Source organism: Corylus avellana, chromosome 1, assembly GCF_965113065.1.
Source record: "Corylus avellana chromosome 1, dhCorAvel1.hap1.2, whole genome shotgun sequence".
Lineage (NCBI taxonomy): Eukaryota > Viridiplantae > Streptophyta > Magnoliopsida > Fagales > Betulaceae > Corylus > Corylus avellana.
Genome location: NC_142490.1, coordinates 13,581,730 through 13,596,500, shown reverse-complemented (window position 1 = coordinate 13,596,500; position 14,771 = coordinate 13,581,730). Strand labels below are relative to the sequence as shown.

Here is a 14,771-nt window from a genome sequence, read left to right as displayed (position 1 = left end):
GGAGGCGAGGGGTTTATATAGGGGGAACGAGAGGCGTAGTAGGGCAGAGCCACGGATTGGGGCCCACCACTCCAAAACGTTCATTATTAGAAACTCAATTATTAATTATGTTTTTTGTAATTTTGATTAAAGTTTAATTAATCAAAATAATTAGGAAATGAGAGAGAAAGAGCCAAATGCCGTCCACTAGTGCCTAACGGAACGCGTCTAAGCTTCCTTGGGCATCTCGATTTTCGCCACCTGGTCGTTAACGGAGAGAGAAGCTTGCGTTTATTTATTAAACTCTTAGAAACGGTCCAACTTGAACGTTAATGATTGGGGTCCAAGAAGATCGGACGGTCGAGGAAGGACCGAGATTGAGTGCGGCGAAGGTTCTGGGTTCTCTTTGGTTTCCTCAGTCAACATCGAGCACGTGAAGAAGCTGGGGCGAGGAAACGTCGGCGTGAGTGCGTGCATGTTGAAAAGGTTAGAAAATCGTGGCCGTTGATGAACGTAACAATGTCACATAACGGCCGTCCACGTGGTGTAGAAGGCGGCTCAGGTTTTCTTTGTTCTGGAAGGCCGACTACTTCCGCTTGCGTCGACTCGTCTTAAAAGGTCTAGTGGAGTCCCACTAAGTCAATGGTCCTAAATTTCTTATAAATCCTTCTTTATATTCTAATGAGACATTTTAATTGTCATCCTTAATATATATAAGAGAGTAAGACATTGTTATTTTGTTCGAACAGAGAGTCCTGTCTTGACGAGGAGGGCTTCTTGCTCGAATAAAGAAGCTCCCTCTCAAAGATTTCTAACAAAAAGAAAAAGGGCAAAGATAATAACAGGAATTTTTAATTACAAGAGGTTCGGATTCTTATTAATATAAATGTGTGGCAGCTATTAATTCTCAATTTTCTATAGCGTTTGAAATTATTTAATAATAGTTGAATTGGTATGCACAGGCTGTAGTGCTTCGCTTTCGGCTCAAAGGGGTTTGTGTTATGTTCAATGAACACCTTTTCACGAGTTCCTCACGTTTGCCTGTTGGGTTCTCTATTATTTACTTCAAGTTGGAGGTGTCCATAATTCCATGCCAATCTTTTTCAATATCTTATTCAATTGATATCTTTTAGGTCTTATCATTAGGGAGACAAAATACTTTCTTAATATAACAAAACAAGGAAAGCAAATTCTGTTCAATTTGGGTTATTATGCTTTACGTTGAAGATATCGAGATTCTCCTTCCCTTTGAATATTATATTACATAGTACCATTTTATTATATATATATATATATATATATATATATATATATATATAAAGTTTATAGTAAATTATGTTATATTAACCACTCACGCTTTGTAATATTTCTCTAATATCAAACTCAATCTCTCAATTACATGTAAATTCATCATCAAATTGCTACTCTCTCTCAAACGAACACTTTTATTAATTTTTTGGGTCATTTTCAAGATCATGATATTGCACACCATGATGCTGCTTGTTAAAAAAGTCGACACTTCAAAAATCTTTTAGTAAGACAATAATATAACATACTCGGCCCAAAAACTTAAAAATTATAAATTTAGGCTTAATTATATGATTAATCACAACCTTTGTCACATTATATTATATTATTATAGAAATACTTATGTTTCTCTTGGGGAAAGAGAAAAATCTAGGATATTGAAAGTGTGTAAAGACTTAAGACCATCTGACAGGGCTCTCCAGGCTGTGGGTATACAAACAAGCCATGCATCACAATGGAGACTCGCCAATTTCCTAGTGGAATCGCGTAAAGTGCAGCCCGTGAATCAAATCAGTCGGCACCGGCGCCTGCGGTGCATATCAAAATATCTGAAGGGTGACGTCCACAGAGCGTTGATTCAATGGTTGGTGAGACTGCGTCGCCGCATGTAGGCTCTGGCTCACTGGCCACAGCTAGCTACAGCTGCATGCACTGTATTATGCTAACCGTTTGTTGTGTGTTCACGGTTGTTCCATGTAGGGGCTCCACCAACTGTCGTTGTTTCAGACTCTGCAACTTGCTTGCTCCTCTCATCTGCTCGAGATTTTTGGACAGAAAACAATATGAAAGGGAAGGGATTGTAAGAACTAGCGTGTAGCTTTTTAGGAAAAGCACAAACATTTCTCTTCTTTTGTTTGGGATGAATAAATATAAGCACAACATTTCACACCACCAAAAAGCAAAAGCCTGAGGCCCTGAAAGCTACGGAAGGTGGGGGCTTCTCATTAACAAAGAAATTTTTTTAATACCAAAAACTTTTTAATTAAATGCCTGAAAGCACAATTATTATTATTAATATTCGATAATAAATTAAATTTTTGGTAATATCTCAATAAAGTTTTCACTATTTATCCAATCACTTGATTGTAAAATACGTTAATTATAACTCATTAGAAAAGAAAGAAAAAAAACAGTTCTCTCCACTGTCTCCCCATCATGTTCTTCTTTTCTCCTCTCCGTATAATTCCACAGTGGTTGTGTCTGCCGCACCCTCTCCTTTCTCTTCATTTACAGCCGGAACCGTCCCGTCATGGTTAGTGGTTACAGTGAGGGGCTTTGGGTCATAAAAGGTGGCTGCCGACTGGGAAAAAAAGAAAAGTTATTGCTACCATTATTCATTGAAGCACAACTTGAAATCACGGGTTTGTTTGGCAAATGATTTGAAAAATAAAGGCGATTAAAACTGTAGCAATTTTGATTGAAGCGCAAAAAAAAAAATAATAATAATAATTTGTATAAAAAATTAAAAAAATTTGTTTTATAATAATTTTTTTATTTAAATAGTAATAAAAAGTGATTGATGTGATGTAAGAAATAAGAATATTGAGATTGATTTTGAGAAGAATAATGTGAGATCTTTTTTTTGGTCTGGTTTGCTCCTTTGACAAACAGAGCCCAAACGTAGACTCCCTCGGTCAATTGCCTACTTATTAATGTGCGATATTTTTTTTTGGTCGGGTCCGCTCCTTTGACAAACAGAGCCTGAGCATAGACTCCCTGGGTCAATTGCCTACTTATCCCGGCTGCTATTAACTCCTATACGATGGTTCATATGTCATGACCAAATTAAACTCATCATTGAAAATTCTACTAGTTGTGTACGTAATTACAATTAAGTGTATGAGTGCTTGTACATTCAACTACTCTAATGCCTAGCTAAATGAATAGGAAATTCATAGAGGGAATAGAAAGCAAGAAGGTTGATGAAAAACTTCTAAATCTAATCTACTTGTTATACTCAACTCCTATTTATAGGGGAGGGGGTATAGTAACCTGGGTTACATGACACCAAATTATTATATATATATATATATATACCAAATTATTATTATATATATATATATATATATATATATATATATGAGTAGTGATTTTTAACACACCAGCTACTGTTGAAGCAAGTCAGTATTAAAATATTATTAAAATAATATTTAAACAACAAAAAAAATTTAAAAAAAATAATAATATTTTAACACCGGCGTGCTTACTGTTTAAGCACGCTAGTGTGCCAAAAATCACTATTATATATATATATATAACTTCTTACAAGCGATTTTCAAGTACAAGTTGTAGCTGAAGTTTGAATCATTCTTAATCCTCATCATCAAGTAATCATTTATTTTGCATTGATTGTATATAGTAGAATGCAAAGGGACTAGAGATGCTTGATGAATTAACCATATTATTATATTGTTTGAAAATTCCAGTCCACCGTTATTTGCATCTCTTAAAAATCAAATCAAATGAATTCATGTAAAATGTATTTAGAATTACCCACTAATAATGGATGAAGAAGATTTTTTTTTTTTGAAGAGAATGAAGAAGAATGTTATATTGGGATTAATGTTATAAGATTTTATTAAAGACAATATAGAAACTAATTATAAAATGTTGGGTCAACGATTATTTATTTCTCTTTAATCAAAATCCATTTCAAGTTGCAACGTCAAAGCAAATTGATAAATTATAAAATGTTAAAATTAAAAAGAGATATATTCCAAGTTGGTGATCAGAATTTTCTTCTTTGACTTGTAAACCATGTGCCGTGTCGTAGACCTTCCAACTTGGTTCATCCTTATCCCCAAAAGCCATTGGACATTAATTATGTACGTATAAAGCATCATTTCTACACCTTTTTTTTTAATTATTTCATTTTCTATACTTGAGATGTTGATGTTACTAAACTTTCTGAAATTCTCTTCGTTGGGTCAACATGTGGCTTTATGTCTATCACAAGGGTTGAAGCCAGGCAAGTTGGGGTCAGATTATCAAGCTGTTCTTCCAAGAAAGTTTGGATTGCAAGATTTTGACATGGATACATTGAAAGGGATTTAAAAACGTGATTAGAATATATTTTTTATTTTAAGTGAAATTGAGAGAATATATTTATAATTTGTAATTTTGGTTTATTGCATTTAGCGGTATACAACTATACATAGTATAACATTATTTAAAAATTTTAAACGATGTAGTAAAACTGTGTATTTCTGTTGTGGTTTTTTCTTTTCATTATCTAGTGATGAAAAGGCGGTTACGAACTATCTCCGGTTAGTAACTCTAATAACCCCTTTTGAAAAGAAAAAATTAAAAAAATTAAATTTTTTTTTTAAAAAAAAAAAAAAAAAAAAAAAACTAAAACGATTTTATTTCTATTGTAATACTACATACGAGATTATTTCTAGATTTTTATACATTTCTATGTATATTTAAAATTTTAAACACAAAAACAACATTATTTCATATATATATATATATATATATATATATATAGCAGTTAGCAGTTTTCACTCTTATCATTATCCTTTTGTTTGAGTTTTGTGAAAAATTGTATGATTTCGTTTATGGGTGTTGATTTTATATTTGTTTGTGTTTTGTTTAGTCCAATATTCTTGCATTTTGAAATGATATTGTCGGCTAATTTTATTTTTGTAGTGGTAACAAATGCGTATGGGCAATTAGTCAAAAGTAATCGCTTGCCTATGAGTGGGTCGTAGGAGAGAAGTTTTCTTGCTCTGGACCGCCCACCGCTGAGGGCGATTCCATTGGCAGAAATCTCTTGTTCTTTGCCCATAGAGGACGGTTTAAAATCCTAAAAATTGGTTTCTCTATTTAGAAATTGACGCTCTAATGAATTAGTTAAGCTCATTTATAATTCTTAAGTTACTGTACAATGTACAATTCATTATTTAAATCTCAACTATTTTTTGAATTGATTTTTTTAAAAAAAAAAAATTATTATTTTTTTAAATTAAATACTAATAATAATAAAATTTATCACATAAAAATATATCACTTTTGGCATGTGATAAAAAAGTGATAAATACTGTCCCCAAGAGGTAGCTCAATCGGCTGGGATCACGTTTAAATGAAGCGGAGGTCACTAGTTCGAATTTCCCTCTCCCCTCTTGTGCTGACATGTAAAAAAAAAAAAAAAAGATAAATACTAAAGTACTAAATGTTGAGCTAAAAAAAATGATAAATGAGGTACGAGAGAATATCCTAACAATTGTAAAATATCCTAATCATGCTTTAATCACACTTTCTTTTCTTTTTTTAATAATAATTCAAAGCTTATCATTAACAAAGAAATTAAGACTGAGCAGATTGCTCAAGTCTTACAATATCAATTATATAACTCGGGATTTCATTCCACAAAGTTCTATCCATGACATATTTTATTGCCTCCTTAGCTAAACAATGGGCGACCCTATTAACATCTCTATCCACGTGCCCACATTTCCATTGAGAGAAAGAATTAAGCATCACTCTTGTATCATCCACAATATGCCCAAAATTACTCCCAAAATTAATCATGCTTTAATCACACTTCTAACCGTTTGAGAAGGAAAAAGGAAAAAAGAACAAAAAAAATGTTCAAGTTTTTCATAAAAACAATTGTAACTGTTTGAGAAGTTCATCATTTAGGGCTCCTGGAATCATTACTCAAATGGGCTGGGCCTGTAGTTTGCTATATCTTAATGGGCGCAAATCAAAAACTTGGGCCACATAAAAAAACCTGAACCCGTTTCAAACTGCTCTCAATCTAATTTATCCGCCTCTCTCTGTCTCTCTCTCTCCGGCAATTGCTAGGGCTCTATTTGCCGATTTCTCAGAGCAAAGCTCACCGTTTTAACAGTCTATGCTTTCCCTTCAGCTTGCCTTAAAAAAATAGGGTTAGAGAGTGAGAGAAGCCGAAGATGGCAGAGGTTACCACAGGCAATGAAATCCCTCCGAACGTGACCATATACATCAACAACCTCAACGAGAAGATCAAGCTCGAAGGTACTCACTCACGCGCGCTCACTCTCTCTAGAACTTTCTGTTTCGCACGCGCAGGCAAAACGAATCGTTTTTTTATCTGATTGATTGTGGTCTTGCAGAGTTGAAGAAGTCGCTGCACGCGGTGTTCTCGCAGTTCGGGAAGATACTGGAGGTGCAGGCGTACAAGACGCTGAAGCACAAGGGGCAGGCGTGGGTGGTCTTCGAGGGCGTGTCCTCCGCCACCAATGCGCTTCGCCAAATGCAGGGCTTTCCTTTCTACGACAAACCCATGGTACCATATCCTTTCCTTTTCTCAATCCCTCCCCCCCCCCCCCTCCTTTTTTTTCCTTCAGTGTTTTGTATTACGTTTAGGTATAAATTGAGTATTTTGTTTGATGGGTATTAGTTCTTTTGTGTATGGAATTTGCTGAAATGTATGAAACTTTGATTAGGTGCTAAAAGAATCAGAAGATTATGTTAAAGGGTTGTGAGATTATGTTCTCAGTATGTGTAATTGTGAAAACATAATTAAGGTTTTGTTGTTCTTCATCGATACTTGCTCTCACCTATTGAAATGGTATATAATGTCTCTAAATCATGATTCTCCTTATCACTAGATCATAACATTGAATGACCTCGACAGAATTTGCCTCTTCCCTCAAGTTAAGGTGCCTCCTCCAAAAGGATTTTTAGTTGCAATTTATTCTGTAACTCAGCTAACTCATGTTAAATGATTCGATATTTGGATTTTTATCTATTCACACATATGCACTTGTTCCTTAACTCAGTGATTGAATTTAAGTTTTTGTCTACTGTGATATGCACTTGTATTGTAGTTCCCACTCAGCTTAATGTAGGTTATCAGTTAAATGTGAAAAATTAAATAGCTGGCTACTTGGATGGCATACTTCTTTCACTTCTTCATATTCGTATGGTTTAGTTAATTATTAACTTTCTTTATTTTAGTTTTTAATTTTTTTCCCTGCCTTGTGCATTGTTTTTGTTTTTACTATTTTTTTTGCCGTTGCATGTGGAACTCTTTCTTTTGCTATCTATTGAATTTGATGGTTATTATGTGATTAACACAGAGAATACAATATGCAAAGACAAAATCGGATGTAATAGCCAAGGGTGATGGTACTTTTGTTCCGCGGGAAAGACGCAAGAGGCACGATGATAAGGGTAAGACCTTTCCCACTTCTCTGTTCTCTTATCTGCTAAAATATTTTTCCTTTCTACTCAATCAACTTGATCTTTTTCACTGTCAGAAAAGCTTTCTTGATCACTTATGTCATGAGTGCATGCTTGTATGTTTGTATTTTGTTTTCATCTTCTCTTTGTACCAAGAGTCGGAATGATGCTTGAGATATTATGGTATTCAATTCAGGTATCCTAACTGGTTTAGAACTTTATGTAGGCATTGACTATGTGCATTTCCTAAACCATTTGCATGTTTTAACTTAATTATGTTCTTTTTTACACTAAAAAAGGTAATGTCCTAATGTTGAAGATGCCTTCAATGTTTTGTTCAGGTCACAAGAAGTATTCCATGTGTTCCCAAAGTTCAATTTTTTATTTCTAAATGAAAATTCATTTATGTATCGGGTACATATCATAGAGTATCTAATAATTATCTGGCACTCCCTTGTTTGTTTCTCTGAGCTAGAGTGGCTAATGTATTGCACACACCTTTTTTTCTTATAAATTGTTTCTTTTTACGGAGATTTATTTGCTTTCTTAACGCAGCAGGAAAGAAGAAAAAAGAACAACATGATGCTAATCAAGCTGGAATGGGTCTGAATCCTGCTTATGCCGGTGCTTATGGTGCAATACCTCCTGTAAGCATGTTCTCTGCCCTTAAAAAAAGCTTGTGCTCAATATGCTTTAACCGCATCATTTCTTTAGATTTAGTCATTTGTGTTTAATTAATTATTTTATACAATTCTTACCATGTTGCTCTCTCTCTCTCTCTCTCTAAAATGGTGCAGCTATCTCAAATACCCTATCCAGGTGGTGTAAAGTCTATGGTGCCAGAGGCGCCTGCTCCACCAAATAACATACTGTTCGTGCAGAATCTTCCCCATGAGACAACTCCCATGATGCTGCAAATGCTCTTCTACCAATATCCTGGTTTTAAGGAAGTTAGAATGGTGGAAACAAAGCCAGGGATTGCCTTTGTGGAGTATGGAGATGAGATGCAATCAACAGCTGCGATGCAAGCTCTCCAAGGATTCAAGATAACCCAACAGAACCCCATGTTGATCACCTATGCAAAGAAATAGACGAATGGACTTTTGCTTTTGCCAACCCCATGGCTTCAACAAGGAGGCATCCAACGGAATGAGATCTCATATGTTGTCATTTTCCATTTTACTTTTTATACATTCGCCTTTTTCGAAAGTAGCCTTTAGGAATGAATTCGAGTATTGTTGTAGTTGTAATATTTGTTTTTACGCTCTTTTCCCCATTGATAAAGAATTAAATAGCTTATTGGACTGCTTTAGCCATTAAAGTTCCATTTCTGCTGTGCTATGAGCCTACCGAGTTTCTTTGATTGCTCTTTGTATATTCCACAAGCTCAAAATAGAAAAATATGATTTTTGGAGCTAAAGTAAAGCGTAAATTTGTTGAGCCGATCCATCTTGTTGAATGGTAAATTCAATCACCCATAGCACCATGCAACACTAGGATTTTATAGCCTTCAAGGATTCAATAAATCTTTTTAATGACCGGTTTACAAGCTACACAAGCAGCACATTTTGTTTTTCTAGGAAAAACAAAAAAAAGAAAAAAAAAAAAAAAAGCATGTAGTAACAATCCTAGGAGTAAGTAGCTAAGTGGCCGGGAGCATGATGCACAAACTGCACTCTATACCCTCTCCAACTCGTTGTTGTGTTTGTCCAACTGTTCTTTCAACTCTTTTCTCCACCCTTGGATCAGTCTCTCCTGCTTCTTTATAAGATCAGCCTTTATCTTCAATTCTTCCTCCATCACAGCAATCTCCTGTTAAAAATCAGATACGCAGTGAAGACGACTTTATCAAGTTTCCAGATGATTTCTGGAGCAGTGGATGAGATAAATAATATCAACTGCATATGGCCTGTGGGTTTACCTTTCTAAGTGTTTCTGCCTTTGTTGGCTGATCCTCACGTTGCAGGCCAATAAAATACAGCTGAAGCTTTTTTGCAGCCTCCATGAAATCTCTTGCATGTCTTTCTACATCAACTGTCAGTCACAAAATTAACACCTTTCAGCATCTACTAATGTAAAGACATACAAAGCACCTAAATTCGATAAACGGATTTCCATATACATTTGTTACTGAGATTAGACGCATGCAGTATCACAAAGATTTATGAAGAGGGAAAAAAGCGGGAATATCACAATTACTCGGGAACCAGAAGGATAAAACTAAGAAACAGGGAAATTCGTCAAAAAAAAAAAAAGTGCAAAAGGACGAAAAAGAGAGATCTGAGACACTTCAGACTTTCTATAAGTTCATTGTACACTATATCCACAATCACTTACATTACGAAACAATATGCACGAGAGCTCATCTTCTAAGGTTCTGTATTAGTCTATTAGTCCACCTGTCCACAGCCTTGACATGACGATGACATAATTTTTTTATTTTTTTTAGGGTAAATCCTTTTAACCCCCTCAAACTATCACCCCAACGACAACCCCTTAAACTATTAATTGCGATAATTTACCTCCAAACTACCAAAACAATGACAATGTACCCCCAATGCTAGGAAAATGACGAAATTACCCTTAAGACAAAAATACCCTTAAAAATTTGAAATAAATAAATACATATATTTAAAATAAAAAAATAAAAATAAAAAAAGGTGGTTCGAAAGGGTAGCAGGTGGCAGCAGAGCCGCCCCCTTGGTGCTCGGTCCCACCTCCCCTCCATCCTCAAATCTTCTCTGTTTGGCCCCTCCTTCAACAGTGACAAGGCCTCCGGCTCCCGGATCTCGCGATCAACGGCTTAGGCGGCGCCGCGTGGTGGGCCTTCCTACCCCTGCACAGCAGCCTGGACATGGGTGACACACTCCTCGCCGGGCCCTTGACCCTCGACCTCCTGGTAGACAGCCCTCTCACCACCTCCTCCTTCAGCACCGAGAAGAACCCCTGCTTTCTCTCCATTTCTCACGACAAAGCTTACTGAAAAGCTCCCTACGAGTGTGATAAAGCAGAGAGAGTGGGAGAGGAAAGCCGTTTTGAAGAAGAAAATCAGGTAATGACATGTAGGCTAGTAGATTGATATTCCTACGACTTTTTTACTTTATATTCGGCCGATCGACCCCTTGGTGAGTTGCCGAACCATCCCCAGTTACCTAGGGGGGTGTACCGGCACCCCTGTTTTGTTTTTTTATTTATTATTATTATTTTTTTAAAAAAATTTAGCATTTTTTTTAAAAAAAATTTAGTAAGGATAATTTTGTCATTTTGCTAGTATTGGGGGCACATTGTCATTGTTTTGGTAGTTTATGAGGTAAATTGTCCCAATTGATAGTTTGGGGGAGAGATTGTCATTGAGGTGGTAGTTTGAAGGGGGTTAAGAGGACTTTCTCTTTTTATTTATTTATTTATTTATTTTTTATTGGGTGGAGTGGGTTTCACTAGTAATTGACTGTTCAGTTCGATTGTGGCATCCATTTACAACCATCGTAAACTATCAATGACACCCCATACCTCCAGGACAAATGTTTCTTTAAGAACATAGAAAGAAATACAGGACTTGAGCAAAAGCAAGGCCATGAACAATCTATTATTTACATCACGCTACATTCGGAAAATCAAAAACTTTTGAAATCTTAGAGTGAGGTATCAAAATAATTTCCTAAAAATACATTTTCTTAGACAGACAGAACATCTTCAACAACCCAATTAAATCTCTTGAGCCCAATGCTAGCTTACTAAACACCCCTCAACCAAACTTTTCAAGAGCTAAGCTAGTGAAGTATCATTGTTCACCTCTTTAAAATACCACAAATCTGCTGATAGCATGTAGAACACATTGGAGATTTAGCAACAGAAGTAAACGCACCTCAATTATTAGCATAAAAGCCTTCTTGGACATCAGCCACCACGAAAAAACCTATCTTCCATACAGTTTTCAGCAAAGCAGTATATTAAAAGTCAATTGGCTACATGAGTGGAAATGTCATATTGAGCTCTTATTGATACCTCAGAAAGGCATCTATAATACCATCCCCATAACAATCACTTCTAGCAAAGACAACCCCCTCAAATTGGTATCCTGACTCCAAGTTATAAATCTTAGTTCCTACCAGCACTTGATAATCAAGATTAGAATAGCATCCCAGGTTTTGCAGGCTTCATACTCTTACCTTTCCTTTATGGATAAATTCTAAATACATAATGTTCTCTCTAGTTATAATTTTCCAGCCCCTGAATTAATTCAGCAGTATCATCCCTTTGATCCTAACTCCAGGCAATCTGTCCACCTCTCTCACAATAGTTTTATCACAAAAAGACTAATTTGGAAAAATGTACTCCAAAACAATATCTAGCTAAAAAAAACCACAATTATGTAATCCAAAATGTACCTGTTGTATAGATAGTAAAATGGACTCCTTCCATTATATCTATATATATATTTACATGATATTTCTTCTATAACATTTTAAGTTTTTGCCACATCCACCTCTATATAGGCTATAATGATTTGACTTTCCAGAAATTTTTTCAACATCAGCTTTAAAATCGTTCACCCTAACCTTAGATCTTATGTTCCACAGTTAATCAGAAAGTAGTTCTTCTGTTTCGAAACAAAACATCTCTTTCCACTGTATAACCTCACTGAGATTCCAAGACTTCATATAAACTGCAAGCTCATGTAGTTCTTTGAGCTTCACCAAACTCGAATGCAAAACACAATCTCAAGCCCAAAGGTGTATATCCTTATGTTGTTCTTTTTTATGAATAGTCTTAATAGTCTTTATGTTATTCATATCCATGTTTGCCAATTATAAACTTAGAGGGGTCTTCTTTAAAATTGATACAGCAAAGTAATTCCATATTCTGCAGAAACATTAGATTATCTAGCTAACAAAAATTAGATCACCCTGCTCTTCAAAATAAATCAGAACAAGACCACAGCAGACTGCCCCTCTAAGTGAAAGAGCCAAACCGCATTATAATAAAACTACCACTTAGCAACACAAGGTATCACAATCAAACTATTTAACTAATTTATGCTTGACCTTCAAGAAGGAAACAAAGAATAAATGGTGGCCCTATTCAGAAACCCAAATAGAAAAATGATAACATTATAATGGAAGCATTAAGCTTTAGCTATCAAGTGTCACACCCAGAAAGCAAACCTATACTAAAAATAAGACCCAAAAAACAAGGCATGCGATTGAACAACGAGAATGATAAAAATGAGAAAGTGGGGTCACTGACTCTGATGAGAAGGGTGCGGAGAACGGTCTATAGCTTGAAGCTCTCGTGCAGGCAAGCATGGAAGCAAAGCAGCCTCTAGTGCCATCACGCATGCAACCATGTCGTCCCTTGCAGGCGGCGAGGATTGCAGCTGTGGATCGATTTGGTGCTGCTGATCCACCAGTTGTCGCTCAGCCATGTTTGTAACACAAATTCATACAAATCCTTCGCGTTAAAAAACCAAAAAATTAGTATAAATTAACTCACACCCGAGAGAGAGAGATAACCTGGAAAAGTGAAAGATTAAAAAATGAAAAAAAAAAAAATGGAGAAAATGGGATATGACAATGGTTACGTTTAATTTGTTTTAAATATTGTATGCTCTACCCTGCAGTTTTCAGCCAAAGAATTGCCTTAAGGTATGAACACGTTAGCTTAGAGTATCTTGGCTAAACGATAAGCAATAATTAGGAACAAGCAAAATTATGTACTTATATACTGATTTGATGCAAAAATCCATGCAAAGATGAGAGAACCCAAAAAAGCCAAAGAATCAAAAGAGAACCCCAATACACTACGTAGCAGTATCACATAAAATCCAACCTATATTGAGACATAACAGTAGACACACCATCCAAATTACCTCCAATCAATTACTTCAAAATCAATAACATAAATTAAATCCAATCCTTACAAAACTACATAAATTCACAATACTCAACTTCAATTTCGGTTAACATCAACCCAGATTTACAAATCCAAAACAACCGGAGATCATCCAACAACATACCCATTCAGTTAACTCACTAAAACACAAACCTCATCAATTACAACCATTTACCCCCTCCCCCGTTTACTGCGAAAACAGAGAACCCACAAATAACCCTCACTAAAACACAACCCACAAATAACCAATGATGCACAAATTCAAGCAAAATCCAGATGAGAGAAACCAAAAAAGCCAAAGAATCAAAAGAGAAACAGACCGGTGGTGGGCGGAGGTGACCAAACCGCGTGAGGTTCAGAGAGATCGGTCGGATGGTGGGAGGTGGCGCTGCTTCGGGGCGGGTAGAGACACTGGACGGTGGTGGTGGGTGGGAGAGGAGGTAGGGAAAATTTTAGGGGGAAACAGAGAGGGAAGGCAGGATGGTGGGCGGTGGCGCTACTTCGTGGTGGGCGGAGACACTGACGATGGTGGCGAGAGCTGTATTTGGTGGTGGGTGGGAGAAGAGGGAGGGAAAAGTTTAGGGGGAGAGAGAGAATGGGAAAAGGCCCGATGGTAGGCGGAGCCCCTGGATTGTGGTGGCCGGCGCTGGTTGGTGGTGGCCGGAGCTGTATTTGTGGGAGGAAAGGGACGGAAAGATTTTGGGGAGAGGGGGAAAAATGAAAAATGAAAGCTGATAACCGTGGTTCAGTTAACCAGGACACGTCATCTTATGCGGATGGTTTGCTGAACAAGTGCTACTACTCCATAGCATTACTCGGAAAAGGATCCCCTTTCAACTCGGAGAGCTTGGTCTATAATGGGCCTCGTGTTGAGGGGTTAGATGGGCTTGGGCTGGTTTAAATGGGCCCAATGTTGGACGGGCTAAGTCTTCTCAGCCTTAATTTTGTGCATGGAAGATGTGGAGCTCGAAATGTATCTAAATACAAAAAAAAAATTTCATAAAACCCTCCATATTCTTGTATAATAATATTTTTTAAAATGCATACTCATTTTTTCAAGTGTGAAAATTAACTTTATTACTTATTAAAAAAATTAAAAAATAATGAATAAAAAGTGGAGGCTGACCTCTAAAGGTAAAGGTGGTCATATCTGTCTAACGACTATACAGTAGTGGTTACCAAATTTGTATGATAGTGGCCTCGTAGTGGCTATTAGATACATGTAGCAGTCATGTCGGTGGGCCGATGGCCATCAAATCTGCCTAGCAACCTCCAACCGGACCAACCCCCCCATCTATAAGGGGTTGTGGCCGCCATCAGTGGAGATTAGCCTACAACAGACACCGTTTGTAATTTTTTTTTTGGTTTTTTTGTTTGTTTCTTTTATTTTTTTATTTTTAACATTTCTTAATTTTTAATTA

At 36.3% G+C, this 14,771-nt stretch overlaps 2 protein-coding genes across 3 annotated transcripts; one reads left to right on the top strand and one right to left on the bottom strand.

Moving 5' to 3' along the window:
* The first annotated feature begins 6,057 nt into the window (after nt 1–6,057).
* On the top strand, nt 6,058–8,785 carry U1A (spliceosomal protein U1A). Of its 2 annotated transcripts, none has more exons than XM_059581835.2 (5): nt 6,058–6,288; nt 6,387–6,559; nt 7,356–7,449; nt 8,017–8,105; nt 8,256–8,785. In XM_059581835.2, the coding sequence occupies exons 1-5, from the start codon at nt 6,204–6,206 to the stop codon at nt 8,547–8,549; spliced, it is 735 nt and encodes a 244-aa protein (XP_059437818.1). In that variant the 5' UTR covers nt 6,058–6,203; the 3' UTR covers nt 8,550–8,785. The 2 variants fall into 2 exon arrangements, with proteins under 2 accessions (XP_059437818.1, XP_059437817.1); XM_059581834.2 differs by having other exon boundaries at nt 6,059–6,288; nt 8,014–8,105.
* A 153-nt stretch (nt 8,786–8,938) lies between these two features.
* On the bottom strand, nt 8,939–14,137 carry LOC132170748 (mediator of RNA polymerase II transcription subunit-like protein). Its single transcript, XM_059581836.2, has 4 exons — nt 13,671–14,137; nt 12,706–12,909; nt 9,380–9,492; nt 8,939–9,270 (listed from the first exon to the last, which is right to left on the bottom strand). The coding sequence occupies exons 2-4, from the start codon at nt 12,881–12,883 to the stop codon at nt 9,136–9,138; spliced, it is 426 nt and encodes a 141-aa protein (XP_059437819.2). The 5' UTR covers nt 12,884–12,909; nt 13,671–14,137; the 3' UTR covers nt 8,939–9,135.
* Between the last annotated feature and the right edge of the window lie 634 nt (nt 14,138–14,771).

Excerpts from the sequence above, each read along its gene's own strand:
- LOC132170748 (XM_059581836.2), bottom strand. The coding sequence starts at position 12,883 with ATGGCTGAGCGACAACTGGTGGATCAGCAGCACCAAATCGATCCACAG. Across the intron at positions 9,493-12,705 it reads TCCGCACCCTTCTCATCAGA|TTGATGTAGAAAGACATGCA; the intron begins GTCAGTGACCCC and ends TGTGACTGACAG. Across the intron at positions 9,271-9,379 it reads AGGCAGAAACACTTAGAAAG|GAGATTGCTGTGATGGAGGA; the intron begins GTAAACCCACAG and ends GATTTTTAACAG.
- U1A (XM_059581834.2), top strand. The coding sequence starts at position 6,204 with ATGGCAGAGGTTACCACAGGCAATGAAATCCCTCCGAACGTGACCATA. Across the intron at positions 6,560-7,355 it reads CTTTCTACGACAAACCCATG|AGAATACAATATGCAAAGAC; the intron begins GTACCATATCCT and ends TGATTAACACAG. Across the intron at positions 8,106-8,255 it reads CTTATGGTGCAATACCTCCT|CTATCTCAAATACCCTATCC; the intron begins GTAAGCATGTTC and ends AAAATGGTGCAG.